Here is a 16,535-nt window from a genome sequence, read left to right on the forward strand (position 1 = left end):
AGGCACTTAAAAGTAATTTTAAAAAATGTAGATCTACCGTTATCTTTACAGGATCAACTGTAAAAAAAATATATACAAATCTTTGGACATTTTCTGAAATCAAACACAAAACAGATAATGGTAAAGTTTCAGATGTGTGCACAAACATCCATTTCACAACTTGTTTTCAATGTTAGCGGTCCATTCTCTATCAGTGATAGCAACATAGTATCCTTTTCATCCTGATCTTATGTTCTATAGGCCTTCAAATGTCAAGGGCCAGTAACACTAGGAACACCCTACCTCCCACATTACAGTTGTGCATTTGTTAATGAGTAGTACGACTTTTGTCTTTGTATGACTAAATGTACTTGGATATACAAAAAGTGACAACATAATTCAAACATTAACGCAAGAAACAATTCTATACATCCTTCGCCACGATTGTGCCGGATGAACCCAAAGAAACCTCGCCCCATTTCATATTTCAGCAATTTGACTGTAAGAGTCATGAGTCATGGCAATTTACACCTATAACGTTTTTGTAATGAAGAGATTATGGTTAGTCCATTGTACAGATTGATAATAGATGTATACAATGTTTTTTTTTAAATCTATTGATGTTATCAATAAACTAAAGAAATCAAAGTAGTTGTCAAGTGCTCCCTAAATGGTGGACTTTAAACATGCAGCCCTCTTCCCCATTTAGGAGACAGGCCGCTTCACTAGAGTGGATTTGCACAATCGGAGTGAGAGCGCCATTATTCTCTGGGTTATTTGGCATGGACCACCTGGGTCCTTCTAATCTCGTCTCCCTGGGGTTTCTTTGGTTCTTCATTGAAAAAGTGTAACACTTCCTTTCATAATTTATTTACAATTGTTGTTCTTCAACAGGGCTGATGGATTTTAAAAAACGGGTACAACTCATCTCTTGGTGGGTTCTTCTATAGAAAACTCAACCGGTTTGTGAACCACAGGGCAAGGTGTAGCGATTTCTTCAATATCAACCACTATGAAAAATGCAGGTACCTGCCAAAATAAAGGAAACACTTGAGTAAATGAGGGATACAAAGTATATTGAAAGCAGGTGCTTTCACACAGGTGTGATTTCTGCGTTACTTAAGCAATTCACATGCCATCATGTTTAGGGTCATGTATAAAAATGCCCAGTTGCACATTATTTTGGCTACCATGGCAAGAAGAAGAGATCTCAGTGACTTTGAAAGAGGGGTCTCAAAAGGAGCATAGGGGGTTTAAAGTGTTTTTGTCTCAGTTACCAGATCTCAACCCAATTGAACACTTATGGGAGATTCTGGAGCGGCATCTGAGACAGCATTTTTCACCTCCATCAAGAAAACACCAAATGATGGAATTTCTCGTGGAAGAATGGTGTCGCATCCCTCCAATAGAGTTCCAGGCACTTGTAGAAGGTGCATTGAAGCTGTTATGGCCCAACACCTTTATTTTGGCAGTTACCTGTATATACAACGCTATTACAGAATGGTTAGCTTTTAGTTAGTTGCATAACCATATGAGATTTACAAGCAAAAAAAATGATAGCCCATATTTTCTTTGATGGATGTCTCAGCCAAATGCCAAACCATGAACATTAGTTTTGGACCTCACATGGTATCAACTCACATATCCTCTATGATTTATGTTTGAAAACAAGAACTGTAGAATTAATAGTCAAACGGTCTGGGAACCAATACGTGAAAGCCCAGACACCAATAATCAAATTAACTAGTCTGCCTAAAGCTGGTATTACAAAGACTGTCAGATCGTTTAAGGAATTCCATAGAATATTCAATGAATATTTGATACAGCAGTAACAGTGAGCACTAATGCAAGGTAACTGAATATGTACTGTTAATATGTTTACACAGACACAACTATACATATGTTTTATAACAGGGGGAAAGGGTCAAGCAAAATACACCGCTGGAATCAAAGCTCCCTGCTCTGCAGACATTCACTGGTCCGGCTTGGATGCATTGTCAAAGATAGTATACATTCACCAGGTGCCGATTCAAGTGCCGACGGAACTCCGCCTCCAAGGGGAAGGTACGGTCACAGAAGACACACATGTGACTCTTGAGTTCAGTTGGAGTCGGAATCTCTTCTGTGGGAGTTTCAGGGTCATTGGCCAGTTTACCGGCGGCAGCCGCCAGCCCGTTGAGCCCTGAATCGTCGCTGCCCTCCGAGGCGCTGTCACTGATCTCACTTCCTCCGTCATGGCTGTGGATGCCCTCGTCCTCCTCGGTTTCAGAAGGCTTTCCTCTTGGCCTAGGGAGCTCCAGGGAGGGTGTTGTTGGTGTTGATGGTTGTCCCTGTGCCAGTCTGAAATCAGGAGCGACGTCACTTTCTATGTGAGATGGGGACTCGTCGGTGCTGCTGAAGCCTTCAGGAGTTTCCTCTGCTTTCTCGGCGACCTTAGCCTGCTCAGCTCGTGGGGTTGTGTCCTTGGTTGGGGATACATTTTGCAGTGCAAGGTTGTTTTCTCCATTATTGGGCCGTTCTTCAGCCGGGCTCTGCCCTGTAGATGTATCCAGAGCGGGGACAGTCTCCTCCTGGTCAGATTCCTGCTGCTCTTCCTGTACAACTGTTGGCTGAAGCTCTGTGGCAGGACACGTTTTGCTTTCAGGGGGGCTAATGGGGTTGTCAATGATGGAAAACTCCTTGTTCTCACTGGAAGCCTCAGTCTCTCCAGGGCTTGCTTCTTTCTTGTTGCTCTTTTCGGTCTCTTTCAGCTTTTTCACTACAGGCAAGTACATAATCTGGTTTGCTGGGTCCTTCTGCTCGGACGCTGGGCAATGCTCAGTAGTTCTGCTTCGGGGGGTACTGGCTTTTGATTGTGACTTGTCAGCAGGCTTGATTTTTAACCGTTTGGCCTTAATGTTGGTGCAGGACTCAGGAGATTCCTTCATTGATAAGTCCAAGGCCTCTGTAGCTTTTCTCTTCACTGGCTTCGTCTTGCTCTTATATCCTTGTTTTTGCACTGGTGCTCCCTGACTTTGAGGAGCTTTTTGAACAGTCTTTTCAACCACTTTCTCAATTTTTTTAGAAGTTGTATTCTGAGATTTTATTGCGTTTTTGTTCTCTTTTCCTTCTTTCTCATTCTTCAGTTTCTCCAGCTGCTCTTTTTTCTCCCTCTCCAGCCTCTTGTTATCCTCCTTCACCTTCTCCATATTCTCCCTCTCCAGCCTCTTGTTATCCTCCTTCACCTTCTCCATATTCTTCCTCTCCAGCCTCTTGTTATCCTCCTTCACCTTCTCCATATTCTCCCTCTCCAGCCTCTTGTTATCCTCCTTCACCTTCTCCATATTCTCCCTCTCCAGCCTCTTGTTATCCTCCTTCACCTTCTCCATATTCTCCCTCTCCAGCCTCTTGTTATCCTCCTTCACCTTCTCCATATTCTTCCTCTCCCAGCCTCTTGTTATCCTCCTTCACCTTCTCCATATTCTCCCTCTCCAGCCTCTTGTTATCCTCCTTCACCTTCTCCATATTCTCCCTCTCCAGCCTCTTGTTATCCTCCTTCACCTTCTCCATATTCTCCCTCTCCAGCCTCTTGTTATCCTCCTTCACCTTCTCCATATTCTTCCTCTCCAGCCTCTTGTTATCCTCCTTCACCTTCTCCATATTCTCCCTCTCCAGCCTCTTGTTATCCTCCTTCACCTTCTCCATATTCTCCCTCTCCAGCCTCTTGTTATCCTCCTTCGCCTTCTCCATATTCTCCCTCTCCAGCCTCTTGTTATCCTCCTTCGCCTTTTCCATATTCTTCCTCTCCAGCCTCTTGTTATCCTCCTTCACCTTCTCCATATTCTCCCTCTCCAGCGTCTCTTTCTCTAACCTGTCCTTGACTGATTTCGCTTTCTCAACATTGTCCTCTTCCAAACCCGCCTTTTGAACTTTTTCCACGGTTTCCTTTATTTCGGACTTATCCTGAACACTTGTTTTCCCTGTCATCTGTTTTTTGGGACTTCTCTTAACTTTATTACCTGCTATTTCAACCGCAGCTGCTGTCTCCTTCCCGCTCTCCTTCAGGGTAACATTCTGCTTTGTATTCTCACTGCCCATCTCTGTACTCTTGCGTTTCAGTGTTACCTTTTTCTCTGCCTTCTCCTTTGCCTTTTTAGGTGTCTCTTTGACAGGGGAGACGTCACATTTCTTGGGGGTCTTGTCCGTTGCCATGCTTTCTACTGCTTGAACACGGCTAGGTTTGCTGCTCTTCTTGGTCTCTTTGACAGGAGAGTTGTCACATTTCTTGGGGGTCTTGTCCATTGATACACTTTCTGCAGCTTGTACAGGGCTAGGAATGCTTCTCTTGGTCGAGAGATTGATAGGGCTTGATTGTTTATCAGCTCCAGAGATCTCTGGTCCCTCCTCGGCATCATCATCAATTGCTGACAGCTCAAACTTTGCTATTCCATTCACCATGGTGTACTCATCAGTGAATTCATCAGAATCTGGTTTCTTGACACGCAGCTTGACCTTTGACACATCCATTGCGATCTGTGGGCAGCCAGGGTGTCTAGACTTGATGTGATATTGTAGGTTACACTTCTTGGAAGCGGCATACTTGCAGACAGGGCAAAGGAACTGACGCGGGTTGAGGTGGAGCTCCACATGCTTTTTGTAGTTGCTGCGGTCAGCCGTCTTGTATGGGCAGTGGGGGCAGCACAGGGGCTTGGGTCCATTGTGAACCTGTCTGGAATGGCGTGTCACCTCATGCTGATTGGCAGCCAGGTAGTTGCAGCGGTCACATTTGAAAGGCCTTTCACCTGCCAAGAAAAGCAATGTGGAAAATGGTCAGTTTAGAGACATTTTAACTGCTGTTAACATCAATGGGAACACTGGCACACATTTCATGCAGGGAAGACGGACCACAATACGGAGACAAGCAACAATTACAGGTTGAACACTTAGCATCTCACAGCACGTATCGCAAACCACTTTACCGTTCTTATCCAAAACCATCTGCTCCAGCGAATGCAACAAAGGAGAAAAAGTTGACTATGAGAGGAAACCAAAACAGAGACCTATATCTATGCACAATCAATCATATTTGTCTAATTACTGTCACATACTAGAAAGATGTCATGTAGCCTGTGTTAGACACTCACCTGAGTGTGTTCTCATATGCCTGGTAAGATGGGTCTTCTGGGAGCTTGAGTACTCACAGTATGGACATCGAAAGGGACGCTCCCCTAGAATAGCAAAAACAGAGTTAGCTATACTGTTAAAAAAAACTCATACTTTCACCATTAAGTGCATACTTGGAGTGAAAAGGTTCTATTTGACATACCTGTGTGAGTGCGGATATGCTGCACATAGTTGTTCTTACGGTCCGAGAAATAGCAGCACTGGTTGCAGGTGAAGAGCTTACTGGGGAAATGGTTCCTGAGGTGCTTTTTCCAGTGGTACTGGCTGACGGTGGTATATGTGCAGATGGTGCATTTGTAGACCCTCTGGTCGTCGCCCTCCTTCTCGTGGTGCTTGAGGTGAGCCATGTAATGGTCGTAGCGGTTGGTGTTGTAGCCGCAGCGCTCACAGCGGATCAGCCCTTTGTTGTTGGCCCCGCCATCGCCGCTCTCCGCCTCTTGATCTGGTCCCGCCAACGTCTCTTTTGCCCGTGCCTTGTCCCCCACCATGCGTTTCACCACGATCATCCTATTGGCGCTGTGGATTTTGATGTGGGTTACAAACTCCTCCTCGCACTGGGCCTGGTAGTTGCAGGGTTTACAGAAGAAGGGTTTCTTCTTCTTAGCTGACTCCATGATCATGCCCAGAGATGTAGAAGGGGTGGAAGGGGTGAAAGGGCTAGAAGGGCGCTGGTCAGAGGGTTTGGACAGGTCAATCCCTTCTTCCTCCACGTCAATCTCCTCAACCTGGGTAAGGGCAGCCCGTGGAGACTCTGGGTAGTCTACAATACACATCTCTCTCTCATGGCTATCGTAACTGTATCTGATGATGTTCTCGTCTTCACTATCGGAGTAGCTGCCGACGGTTTGAAGCTCCATCATCTCCTTCCCTTCTGCTTGGTTTTCACAGGCTACGTTGGCGAGCATGACCAGCTGCGGGGCCGGCAGCTCGTTGTGTGGAAGCTCAGCCAACCCCTGGGCATCCTCCACCATGGGCATGCCAACTGAGGTGGAGAACATGACCAATCCCATTGGATACACCGTCTGGGAAGCCATGCTGGGGGGGAGGAGAGCAGAACCAGAGGTCATAATATAATATAATATGCTATTTAGCAGACACTTTTATCCAAAGCGACTTACAGTCATGCGTGCATACATTTTTGTGTATGGGTGGTCCCGGGGATCGAACCCACTACCTTGGCGTTACAAGCGCCATGCTCTACCAGCTGAGCTACAGAGGACCACAAGCAACTTAAATTAAAATATGTTTTCATTTTCAGAACTACAAAGTTAGTAGTAGTAGTAGTAGTCAAAGAGAGTTTGAGTTTTAACAGGCCTTCAAAAGACCAGACAACTCAAGTTACATACACTTGGTCCCAACTCATTCAAATTATATGGCTTGCAAGTTGTCCAAGCAACTACCAACCATGTCACTGTTCCTTCTCTGAATCAGTTATTTGGTATTTATATCATGGTCGGAGAGCGCAGGATGTTTTTATGATAATCCAGGAATGGTGCATCCAAGAAAGAAATCACAACTGTCATCAATACAAGTGTCAAACTAGATAAGGAAAGTATGCTAAACCAACACAATTTCAGTACACTTTCATCACTTCCTTATGTCTTCATGCGGTCTGCTGTGCATATCAATGCGATGTACCAGTATGTGACTATATAACAGATGAAAATGTAGTATGTATTCTTCATTCGTAAGAAAGGATATTTATCCAGACTATTTCATACTTAAAATGCAATAAAGTAAAAGTTATTTTCCATAAATAAATATACAAATTTAACACAAAACTACCAAGAATATCCCACCACATAAAAATGTATGTTTCATAACTTCATTGTGGGCATACTTCATGTATTTTTATTTAACACGGCGCTTTGGGAAAATCCATAGACTCCTAGGCCTGTGTTTGCGTGCACAGAAATGTGTGTTCGGCCATTTTGAAACAGCACCACCAACTTGGTCGACAGCGCCCAACAACTACAGTAGCCTGTCCTACATTCTAACTAGTATGAAGAGAAAATAAGAAGTGGAAATAGAAAAATACAATTGTGCACTGGGTTGTATGATCTCCATGCAAAACAAAATATATAGACCTAAATGGTAATAATTACTAAATACTTCAACAAATCGAAATAATACGTGTTTACATATCTTCACTTTCTAAGCGCAAAACTGTGTAGAGTATACATACTTTGTAACATGCTGGTATCAAAATAATCAAAGGAATACAATATGACTAAAAATACAATTTCTGAGTTATAGCCTATGCACTAGACCTAGAACTAGACCTCAACAATAAAAGTGGAAAGTTGCAGTATTGGTTAGGGTATGGAGAAGAATAATATTATTTCATATCGTTAACAAATGGATAGATTGTAGCTAAAAACAAACTTTTACCAACAATAGTATTCCACATATCGCTATGTAAGCTTGCTACGACAGAGGCAGAGAATGTCGCTGTCCAGCAAGGCCCTCAAAACGACTCGGAAAACTAGTTTTGCGGAAACGCAAACTCCGAACAAAACAAAGTTAACTTGTAGAATCTTTAACAATTTAGAAATAATGTTTATGTTATTAGTTTTATTTAAATATATATATATCATAAATAAAGTTAGGCGTGTAAACACTTCGAAAGTTTAGAACAGCGTGTGTTAGCCATGGTCCTGATCTCCGTGCTGAAATCAGCCCTGGACAGCGCCTCTCCCTTTCAGCAACCCCCACACTGCCTCCATTTTCAAAACTGTTCGTCAAAGTTAGTTTGTTTCACAAATTCAAAACAATAGACAATATGTTAATTAATTAGTTACATACAACTTACCGTATATATGTATCCACTCCTTGTCGGTATTCGGTCAATATTATCGAAGTACTAGCACACAAACTGTTCAAGGAAGAAGTTTCCGCACATTCCTACACATCACCCTGGCTCCGTCTGTTCGCAGGGAAGGCTGGCTGACGTCAGCTCAAACACGCTTGGTGTTTCTTGGTGCTTTCACGACACCTGGGAACTTCGGGAAACCACGAGGTCAAATCATGACTTCAGTGATTTTCAGGTCGGAAAGTCGGAGCTCTAGAAAGAGGCCGGAGTCCCTTACTTGGAATTCCGAGTTGGATGACCGTTCAAAATAATTTTTCCCAATCGGAGCTCGTTTTTTTCCTAGTTCCCTGTTGTCTTGAACGTACTGAAGTCGCAAGTCAGAGATTTCCGAGTTCCCAGTTGTTTTGAACAAGGCATCCGCCCAGGGGTCTTCGTTCCAAATCACAATGTCCAATTCGTCAAACGAAGCAGTCTTGTTGTATGTTCTTCTAATAAATATGTTTATTATGTGAGTTATTTTCATTTTGAAAAGTTTTTGGCAAAAAATGTATTCCTCTTATGAAAAAATTGTATTATTACACTGGGGGGGGACTATTTGTACAGTGTATACTGCTATATGAATCCCAATAATACAAACATGTAACATTATAATTAAATATAAAGAACATTTAACAAGTCAAAGTACAACGATTTATGCATAATTCATTAGTGTTTTTAATATTCACATCGTCTGATTCACAACATATAGTTGACTGTTCCAGCACCCTGTTAATGCCACATAATCAAAGGGTCTCATGATTTAATTCACCATACCTGGGTTGGCTGGCCTGGTTATTTCCCCAAAACAGTCCTGAAACATTGTTTACATTATGTGTAATATATACATACAGAATGTGTAGTTATTTGATCAGTGTCTTGCCAAGAAAAAAGTAAGGATCTTAATTTTCATATTTCAGTGTTTTATTACCAGGTATACTGGGGATAGCCCACACTGACCATGTGGAAAGAGCTGTTGCATAAATCTGGCAATGCAGGTTTGATTGAATTCTTTCCATACCAATATGATATAATACCTGGATGGGATGACCCATCCTTCTGTGTGACCTCTGTATTGGGGAATGTGTCAGAGGATCTACCAAGCTAAATGCAAAAGAAAAAGTATAACATGAGAACAACCCACACAGACTGCATTCTCAAGTCCACAGTGTACTGCTGCACAAAAACTAACTTTGGTCTATTGGAGCCAAAGCCTTTTGGACCATGCCGGGAAGCAGGCTCTAGTCTAGGCGTACACATGCCCTCACTTTTGAAATTGGGTCTTTGCAACTGTATAGTCATGGGTCTATTGAAAATAGAGACATCTTTTTGTCTTGATGAAAGTGTTATTAGCAACTCAAGGCCTCCAGGTCATGAATTACACCAGAAGCATAGGTAGTTGCCTTGGGGGAGTGAGCCTGTAAAAATAAATTTATTGACACAAACCATTTGGTCATGAATGAATTATTCATTCATCAGATAAAAAGCACAAATGTTTTCTAACACAAAATTCAAGAGAAATGTAATTATCATGTACATAATTTATCACAAACCAATGGACAGATTTTGGATTGAGTTAGAATACTTTAAGTTATAGGAGAAAACACATTTAATGTTTATTTGGAAGATTCTGATATTTTGTTTTACTTTCACCCAACTGATATGAACCCCGATAAAATTGTCATAGTTAATTTTCTTATTTTCTTGAAATATTCTTTATTCATAAGATTAAGTGGGCAGAGAACAAACCCCTCTAATTTATTTAAGATAGAACTGAAACATTATGTTGAAATCAAATCAAATTATCAACGAACCTACCAGATACAACCCTAAATCTGTAAACATGGGCACCCTCATAGATATCATCCTGACAAATTTACCCTCTAAATACACCTCCGCTGTCTTCAACCAGGATCTCAGCGATCACTGCCTTATTGCCTGCGTCCGTAATGGGTCCACGGTCAAACGACCACCCCTCATCACTGTCAAACGCTCCCTAAAACACTTTAACGAGCAGGCCTTTCTAAATGACCTGGCCCGGGTATCCTGGATGGATATTGACCTCATTCCGTCAGTAGAGGATGCCTGGTTGTTCTTTAAAAGTGCCTTCCTCTCAATCTTAAATAAGCATGCCCCGTAAATAAAATTCAGAACTAAGAACAGATATAGCCCCTGGTTCTCCTCAGACTTGACTGTTCCTGTGGCGTACTGCATTAGCATCGAACAGCCCCCACGATATGCAACTTTTCAGGGAAGTCAGGAACCAATATACACAATCAGTTAGGAAAGCAAAGGCTAGCTTTTTCAAACAGAAATGTGCATCCTGTAGCACTAACCTCAAAAAGTTTTGGGACACTATAAAGTCCATGGAGAATAAGAGCACCTCCTCCCAACTGCCCACTGCACTGAGGCTAGGAAACACTGTCACCACCGATAAATCTACAATAATCCAGAATTTCAACAAGCATTTAGCTACGGCTGGCCATGCTTTCCACCTGGCTACCACTACCCCGGCCACCAGCTCTGCAACTTGCCCATGCCCCCCCGCTTCTCCTTCACACAAATTCAGACAGCTGATGTTCTGAAAGAGCTGAAAAATGTGGACCCCTACAAATCAGCTGGGCTAGACAATCTGGACCCTTTCTTTCTAAAATTAACCGCCGCCGAAAGTGTCGCAACCCCTATTACTAGCCTGTTCAACCTCTCTTTCTTAACGTCTGAGATCCCCAGAGATTGGAAAGCTGCCGCGGTCATCCCCCTCTTCAAAGGGGGTGACACTCTAGATCCAAACTGTTACAGACCTATATCCATCCTGCCCTGCCTTTCGAAGTTTTTGAAAGCCAAGTTAACAAACAGATCACCGACCATTTCGAATCCCACCGTACCTTCTCCGCTCTGCAATCCGGTTTCCGAGCTGGTCATGGGTGCACCTCAGCCACGCTCAAGGTCCTAAACGATATTATAACCGCAATCGATAAAAGACAGTACTGCATTCTTATTGGCAGACTAAATAGCCTTGGTTTCTCAAATGACTGCCTCGCCTGGTTCACCAACTACTTCTCAGATAAAGTTCAATGTGTCAAATCGGAGGGCCTGTTGTCTGGACCTCTGGCAGTCTCTATGGGGGTGCCACAGGGTTCAATCTCGGGCCGACTTTATTCTCTGTGTATATCAATGATGTCGCTCTTACTGCTGGTGACGCTCGGATCCACCTCTATGCGGACGACACCATTTTGTATACATCTGGCCCTTCATTGGACACTGTGTTAACAAACCTCCAAACGAGCTTCAACGCCATACAACACTCCTTCCGTAGCCTCCAACTGCTCTTAAACACTAGTAAAACTAAATGCACCCGCCCACCCGACTAGAATCACTACTCTCGGCGGGTCTGACCTAGAGTATGTGGACAACTACAAATACCTAGGTGTCTGGTTAGACTGTAAACTCTCCTTCCAGACTCACATTAAGCATCTCCAATCCACAGTGAAATCTAGAATCGGCTTCCTATTTCGCAACAAAGCCTCCTTCACTCATGCTGCCAAACATGCCCTCGTAAAACTGACAATCCTACCAATCCTTGACTTCGGCGATGTCATTTACAAAATAGCCTCCAACACTCTACTCAGCAAATTGGATGTAGTCTATCACAGTGCCATCCGTTTTGTCACCAAAGCCCCATATACTACCCTCCATTGTGACCTGTACGCTCTTGTTGGCTGGCCCTCACTACATATTCGTCGCCAAACCCACTGGCTCCAGGTGATCTATAAATCACTGCTAGGCAAATCCCCGTCTTATCTTAGCTCACTGGTCACCATAGCAATACCCACCCGTAGTCTGCGCTCCAGCAGGTATATCTCACTGGTCATCCCCAAAGCCAACACCTCCTTTGGCCGCCATTCCTTCCAGTTCTCTGCTGCCAATGACTGGAGCGAACTGCAAAAATCTCTGAAGCTGGAGACTCTTATCTCCCTCACTAACGTTAAGAATCAGTTGTCAGAGCAGCTTACCGATCACTGCACCTGTATACAGCCATTCTAAAATTAGCCCACCTATAAGGGATCGGGGTTTGGCTGGATCTAGACAGAGTCTGACACTTCCCCGATCTACAGAGAGGGGGAGTCATCAGACTCGATCTGTTTCACCTGAGTTCTGAGCACACCTGTCAGTAATTAGAGTAGGATATAAGGTGTGCTCAGAAGTTCAGTCGGTGCGAGGTATTGTTCCTTTGTGACTTGCTAAGCGTTTTGTTCGAGAGAGAGAGAGAGAGAGAGAGAGAGAGAGAGAGGAGAGAGAGAGAGAGAGAGAGAGAGAGAGAGAGAGAGAGAGAGAGAGAGAGAGAGAGAGAGAGAGAGAGAGAGAGAGAGAGAGAGAGAGAGAGAGAGAGAGAGAGAGAGAGAGAGAGAGAGAGAGAGAGAGAGAGAGAGAGAGAGAGAGAGAGAGTTTGTTTTTGATTACCAGTGTACCAGACCTGTGCTTCGTTGTTTGACTCCCCGTATTGCTTAATCCTCTGCTTGTCTATCCCAGTGATTACCGTTCTCTGAACCTGTGCCCGTGCCCTCGACTACGACTACGCCCGCTCCCTTGGTACCTCTGCATGTCTCTGCCTTGCCCGGTGTTGACCACTGCTCGCCTGACCACGATTAAGCAATTCCCTTGTCTGTACTCTAATAAAACATCGCAATTCTGCGATTGGATCTTACCACTCTGTCCGAGTATTCATTACACCACCCAACTACCTCATCCACATATTGTTCTTTATTTAGCTAATTTGCACCCCATTATCCCTATTTGCACTTCATCTTTTGCACATCTATCATTCCAGTGTTAATGCGAAATTGTAACTATTTTGCACTATGGCCTATTTATTGACTTACCTCCATAACTTACTACATTCGCACACACTGTATATATATTTTCTGTCGTATTTTTGACTTTATGTTTTGTTTACCCCATATGTAACTCTGTGTTGTTGTTTTTATCGGACTGCTGTCACGGTTTCGGCCGAGGCTGCTCCTCCTCCTTGTTCGGGCAGGTTTCGGCGGTCGTCGTCCCCGGAGTACTAGCTGCCACCGATCTATGTTTCATGTTCGTTTGGTTTTGTCTTGATGTTGTACACCTGTGTCTAGTTAGTCCTCTGTAGCTCAGCTGGTAGAGCACGGCGCTTGTAACGCCAAGGTAGTGGGTTCGATCCCCGGGACCACCCATACACAAAAATGTATGCACGCATGACTGTAAGTCGCTTTGGATAAAAGCGTCTGCTAAATGGCATATTATTATTATTATTATTATTAGTGTCCTATTTAGTTCCCGTTGTGTGTGTCAGGTGTTGTGTGTGATTGCTCTTCTGTTTGGTGTTCTGAGCTACGTGTTTCCCTCAGTTGTTTTGGAGAGGTTTTCGCACATGTTAGTGCGCCTATTGTTTGACGCCTGTGTGCGCCTTTATTCTCGCCTCCGGGCTTGTTTGCTCGTGTACTACGTGAATATTTCACTAAAGTCTTTTGGACTTAGTTTCTGCGTCCTGCGCTTGATTCCTGCACCACACCCACCTTCAGCAACCCTGACAGAATCACACAATCCATATGAATGGAATCAGCAGGAGCAACAGTCACGCCTGAGTCGCTGGAGGAGCATGTTCGCGGCCAGGATGACCAGATCAGACAACTGGGGACCGCTCTACAGGACGTCATCAACACCCTGCACCGATGGGAGTCCAGAGGGGTACCCACACCTCCACCTACCTTGCCACCCCCATCGGCCGGTCCACCAGTCCCAGGTCCGGAACCCAGTGGGATTCGGCTCTCGCTCCCGAGGGCGTATGACGGCACAGCTGCCGGGTGTCAGGGGTTCCTCCTGCAGGTGGAGCTCTACCTGGCCACTGTACACCCGGTGCCCTCGGGACACGAGAGCGTTTCCGCCCTCATCTCCTGTCTCACGGGCAAGGCGTTGGAATGGGCCAACGCCGAGTGGAGGAGGATGGACGCCACCACCATCTCCTACGCCGAGTTCTCCCGTCGCTTCAAGGCCGTGTTCGACCATCCACCGGAGGGCAAAGCGGCGGGGGAGCGTCTATTCCACCTGAGACAGGGGAGGAGGAGCGCACAGGCGTTCGCACTAGAGTTCCGGACTCTAGCGGCAGACGCAGGGTGGAATGAACGGGCCCTCATCGACCATTTTCGATGTAGCCTACGGGAGGACGTTCAACGTGAGTTGGCCTGCAGGGACACCAATTTCACCTTCGACCAGTTGGTCGACATGTCCATCCGTCTGGACACCGTGCTGGCCACCCGTGGACGTCCCGAGTGGGGTCCGTCCATTCCACCCTCCGGCACCTCCGAGCCGAGCCCTATGGAGCTCGGGGGTGCTGGCGCTAGAGAAAGGAGGAGGAGGAGCCCGAGGGGGCCTGTCCCCTGCACCAATTGCGGTCGTGGAGGGCACACTGCGGCCAGGTGCTGGGGAGGGTTCCCAGAGGGAGGAGACTTCAGGCCACGCACTGGGGAGCCTTCCCAGGTGAGTAGACGCCCCACTTACCCAGAGCTCTCTGTTGCGCACTTTTGTATACCTGTTTGTTTTCCACAGGTTGCACCTCATCCCCAGCATAAGGCGCTAGTAGATTCAGGCGCAGCTGGGAATTTTGTTGATCGGAAGTTTTGTTTAGATTTAGGGATCCCTCTCCTGCCTGTTGACAAGCCTTTTCCCGTTCATGCTTTAGATAGCCGCCCGTTGGGGTCGGGGTTGATTAGGGAAATCACAGCGCCACTTAGGATGTGTGCGCAGGGGGGTCATGAGGAGACTATACAGCTGTATCTGATCGACTCTCCTGCGTACCCGGTGGTGCTGGGAATTCCCTGGTTAAGTACCCATAACCCTGCTATTTCGTGGCAACAGAGGGCTCTCAATGGGTGGTCTGCTCAGTGTGAGGGGCGATGTCTGGGTGTTTCTGTAGGGGCGACTTCGGTGGAAAGTCCAAACCAAGTGCCCGCACTGCACATTCCGCCTGAATATGGGGATTTGGCTCTCGTGTTTAGTAAAGCTAGGGTGACGCAGTTGCCTCCTCATAGACAGGGGGATTGTGCGATTGATCTCCAGGCAGGAGCAGCGCTCCCACGGAGCCACGTGTATCCTTTGTCTCAAGAGGAGAGAAAAGCTATGGAAACTTACATAGCCGAATCTTTGAGACAGGGATACATACGGCCCTCCACTTCTCCCGCCTCCTCAAGCTTCTTTTTTGTGAAGAAAAAAGATGGAGGGTTGCGCCCGTGCATCGATTACCGTGGTCTCAATCAGATTACTGTGAAATACAGTTATCCACCCCCTCTGATTGCGACCATGACGGAGTCATTGCACGGAGCGCGGTTTTTCACAAAACTGGATCTCAGGAGCGCGTATAACTTGGTGCGCATTAGGGAGGGCGACGAATGGAAAACAGCGTTTAGTACCACGTCAGGTCATTTCGAGTATCTCGTCATGCCATAAGGGTTGATGAATGCTCCATCAGTCTTCCAATCCTTCGTGGATGAGGTTTTCCGGGATATGCAGGGACAAGGGGTGGTCGTGTACATTGATGACATTCTAGTGTACTCGTCTACCCGAGCCGAGCATATAGCCCTGGTGCGTCGTGTATTGAGGAGGCTGTTGGAGCACGACCTGTATGTCAAGGCAGAGAAATGTCTGTTTTTCCAGGAGTCTGTCTCCTTTTTGGGTTATCGGTTGTCCGCGTCAGGGGTGAGAATGGAGGTGGATCGTGTGTCAGCCGTGCGTAATTGGCAAACCCCAACCACTGTCAAAGAGGTGCAGCAGTTCTTGGGCTTTGCGAATTACTACCGGAGGTTTATCCGGGGGTTTTGGACAGGTGGCAGCTCCCATCACGTCCCCTTCTGAAAGGGGGGTCCGGTGCGCCTGCAGTGGTCAGCTGATGCGGACAGGGCCTTTAGGAGACTGAAGGACCTGTTTACGTCGGCTCCGGTGCTGGTGCATCCGGACCCCGCATTACCCTTTCAGGTCGAGGTGGACGCGTCTGAGGCTGGTATAGGGGCCGTATTCTCTCAACGGTCCGGCACGCCACCTAAACTCCGCCCCTGTGCTTTTTACTCTAAGAAGCTCAGCCCGGCGGAGCGAAATTATGACGTCGGGGACAGGGAGCTGTTAGCTGTAGTTCAGGCCCTTAAGGTGTGGAGGCATTGGCTTGAGGGGGCTCAACACCCTTTCCTCATTTTGACTGACCATCGGAACCTGGAGTACATCCGGGCAGCGAGGAGACTGAACCCTCGCCAGGCTCGATGGAGTATGTTTCTCGCCAGGTTCGTATTTAAAATCACGTACATCCCTGGGTCCCAGAACGGTAAGGCAGATGCGCTGTCCCGGCGGTATGACACGGAGGAGAGGTCCGTTGAGCCTACTCCCATACTACCGGCGTCTTGTCTTGTGGCACCGGTGGTGTGGGAGGTCGATGCTGAAATCGAGCGGGCGTTGCGCACCGACCCCAGCCCTCCACAGTGTCCTGTGGTTCGGAAGTACGTTCCGCTCGAGATTCGGGATCGAC

At 46.1% G+C, this 16,535-nt stretch overlaps 1 protein-coding gene across 1 annotated transcript; it reads right to left on the reverse strand.

Annotated features, from left to right (window-relative positions):
- Nucleotides 1–1,226: 1,226 nt before the first annotated feature.
- LOC121533977 (RE1-silencing transcription factor-like) lies at nucleotides 1,227–8,061 on the reverse strand. Its single transcript, XM_041840385.2, is given in 5 exon segments — nucleotides 1,227–3,404; nucleotides 3,406–4,760; nucleotides 5,103–5,186; nucleotides 5,285–6,177; nucleotides 7,955–8,061. Coding segments are annotated over 4 exon segments (3,759 nt in total). The 5' UTR covers nucleotide 6,177; nucleotides 7,955–8,061; the 3' UTR covers nucleotides 1,227–1,976.
- Between the last annotated feature and the right edge of the window lie 8,474 nt (nucleotides 8,062–16,535).

Source organism: Coregonus clupeaformis, chromosome 2 (assembly GCF_020615455.1).
Source record: "Coregonus clupeaformis isolate EN_2021a chromosome 2, ASM2061545v1, whole genome shotgun sequence".
In the NCBI taxonomy this organism is placed as follows: Eukaryota; Metazoa; Chordata; class Actinopteri; order Salmoniformes; family Salmonidae; genus Coregonus; species Coregonus clupeaformis.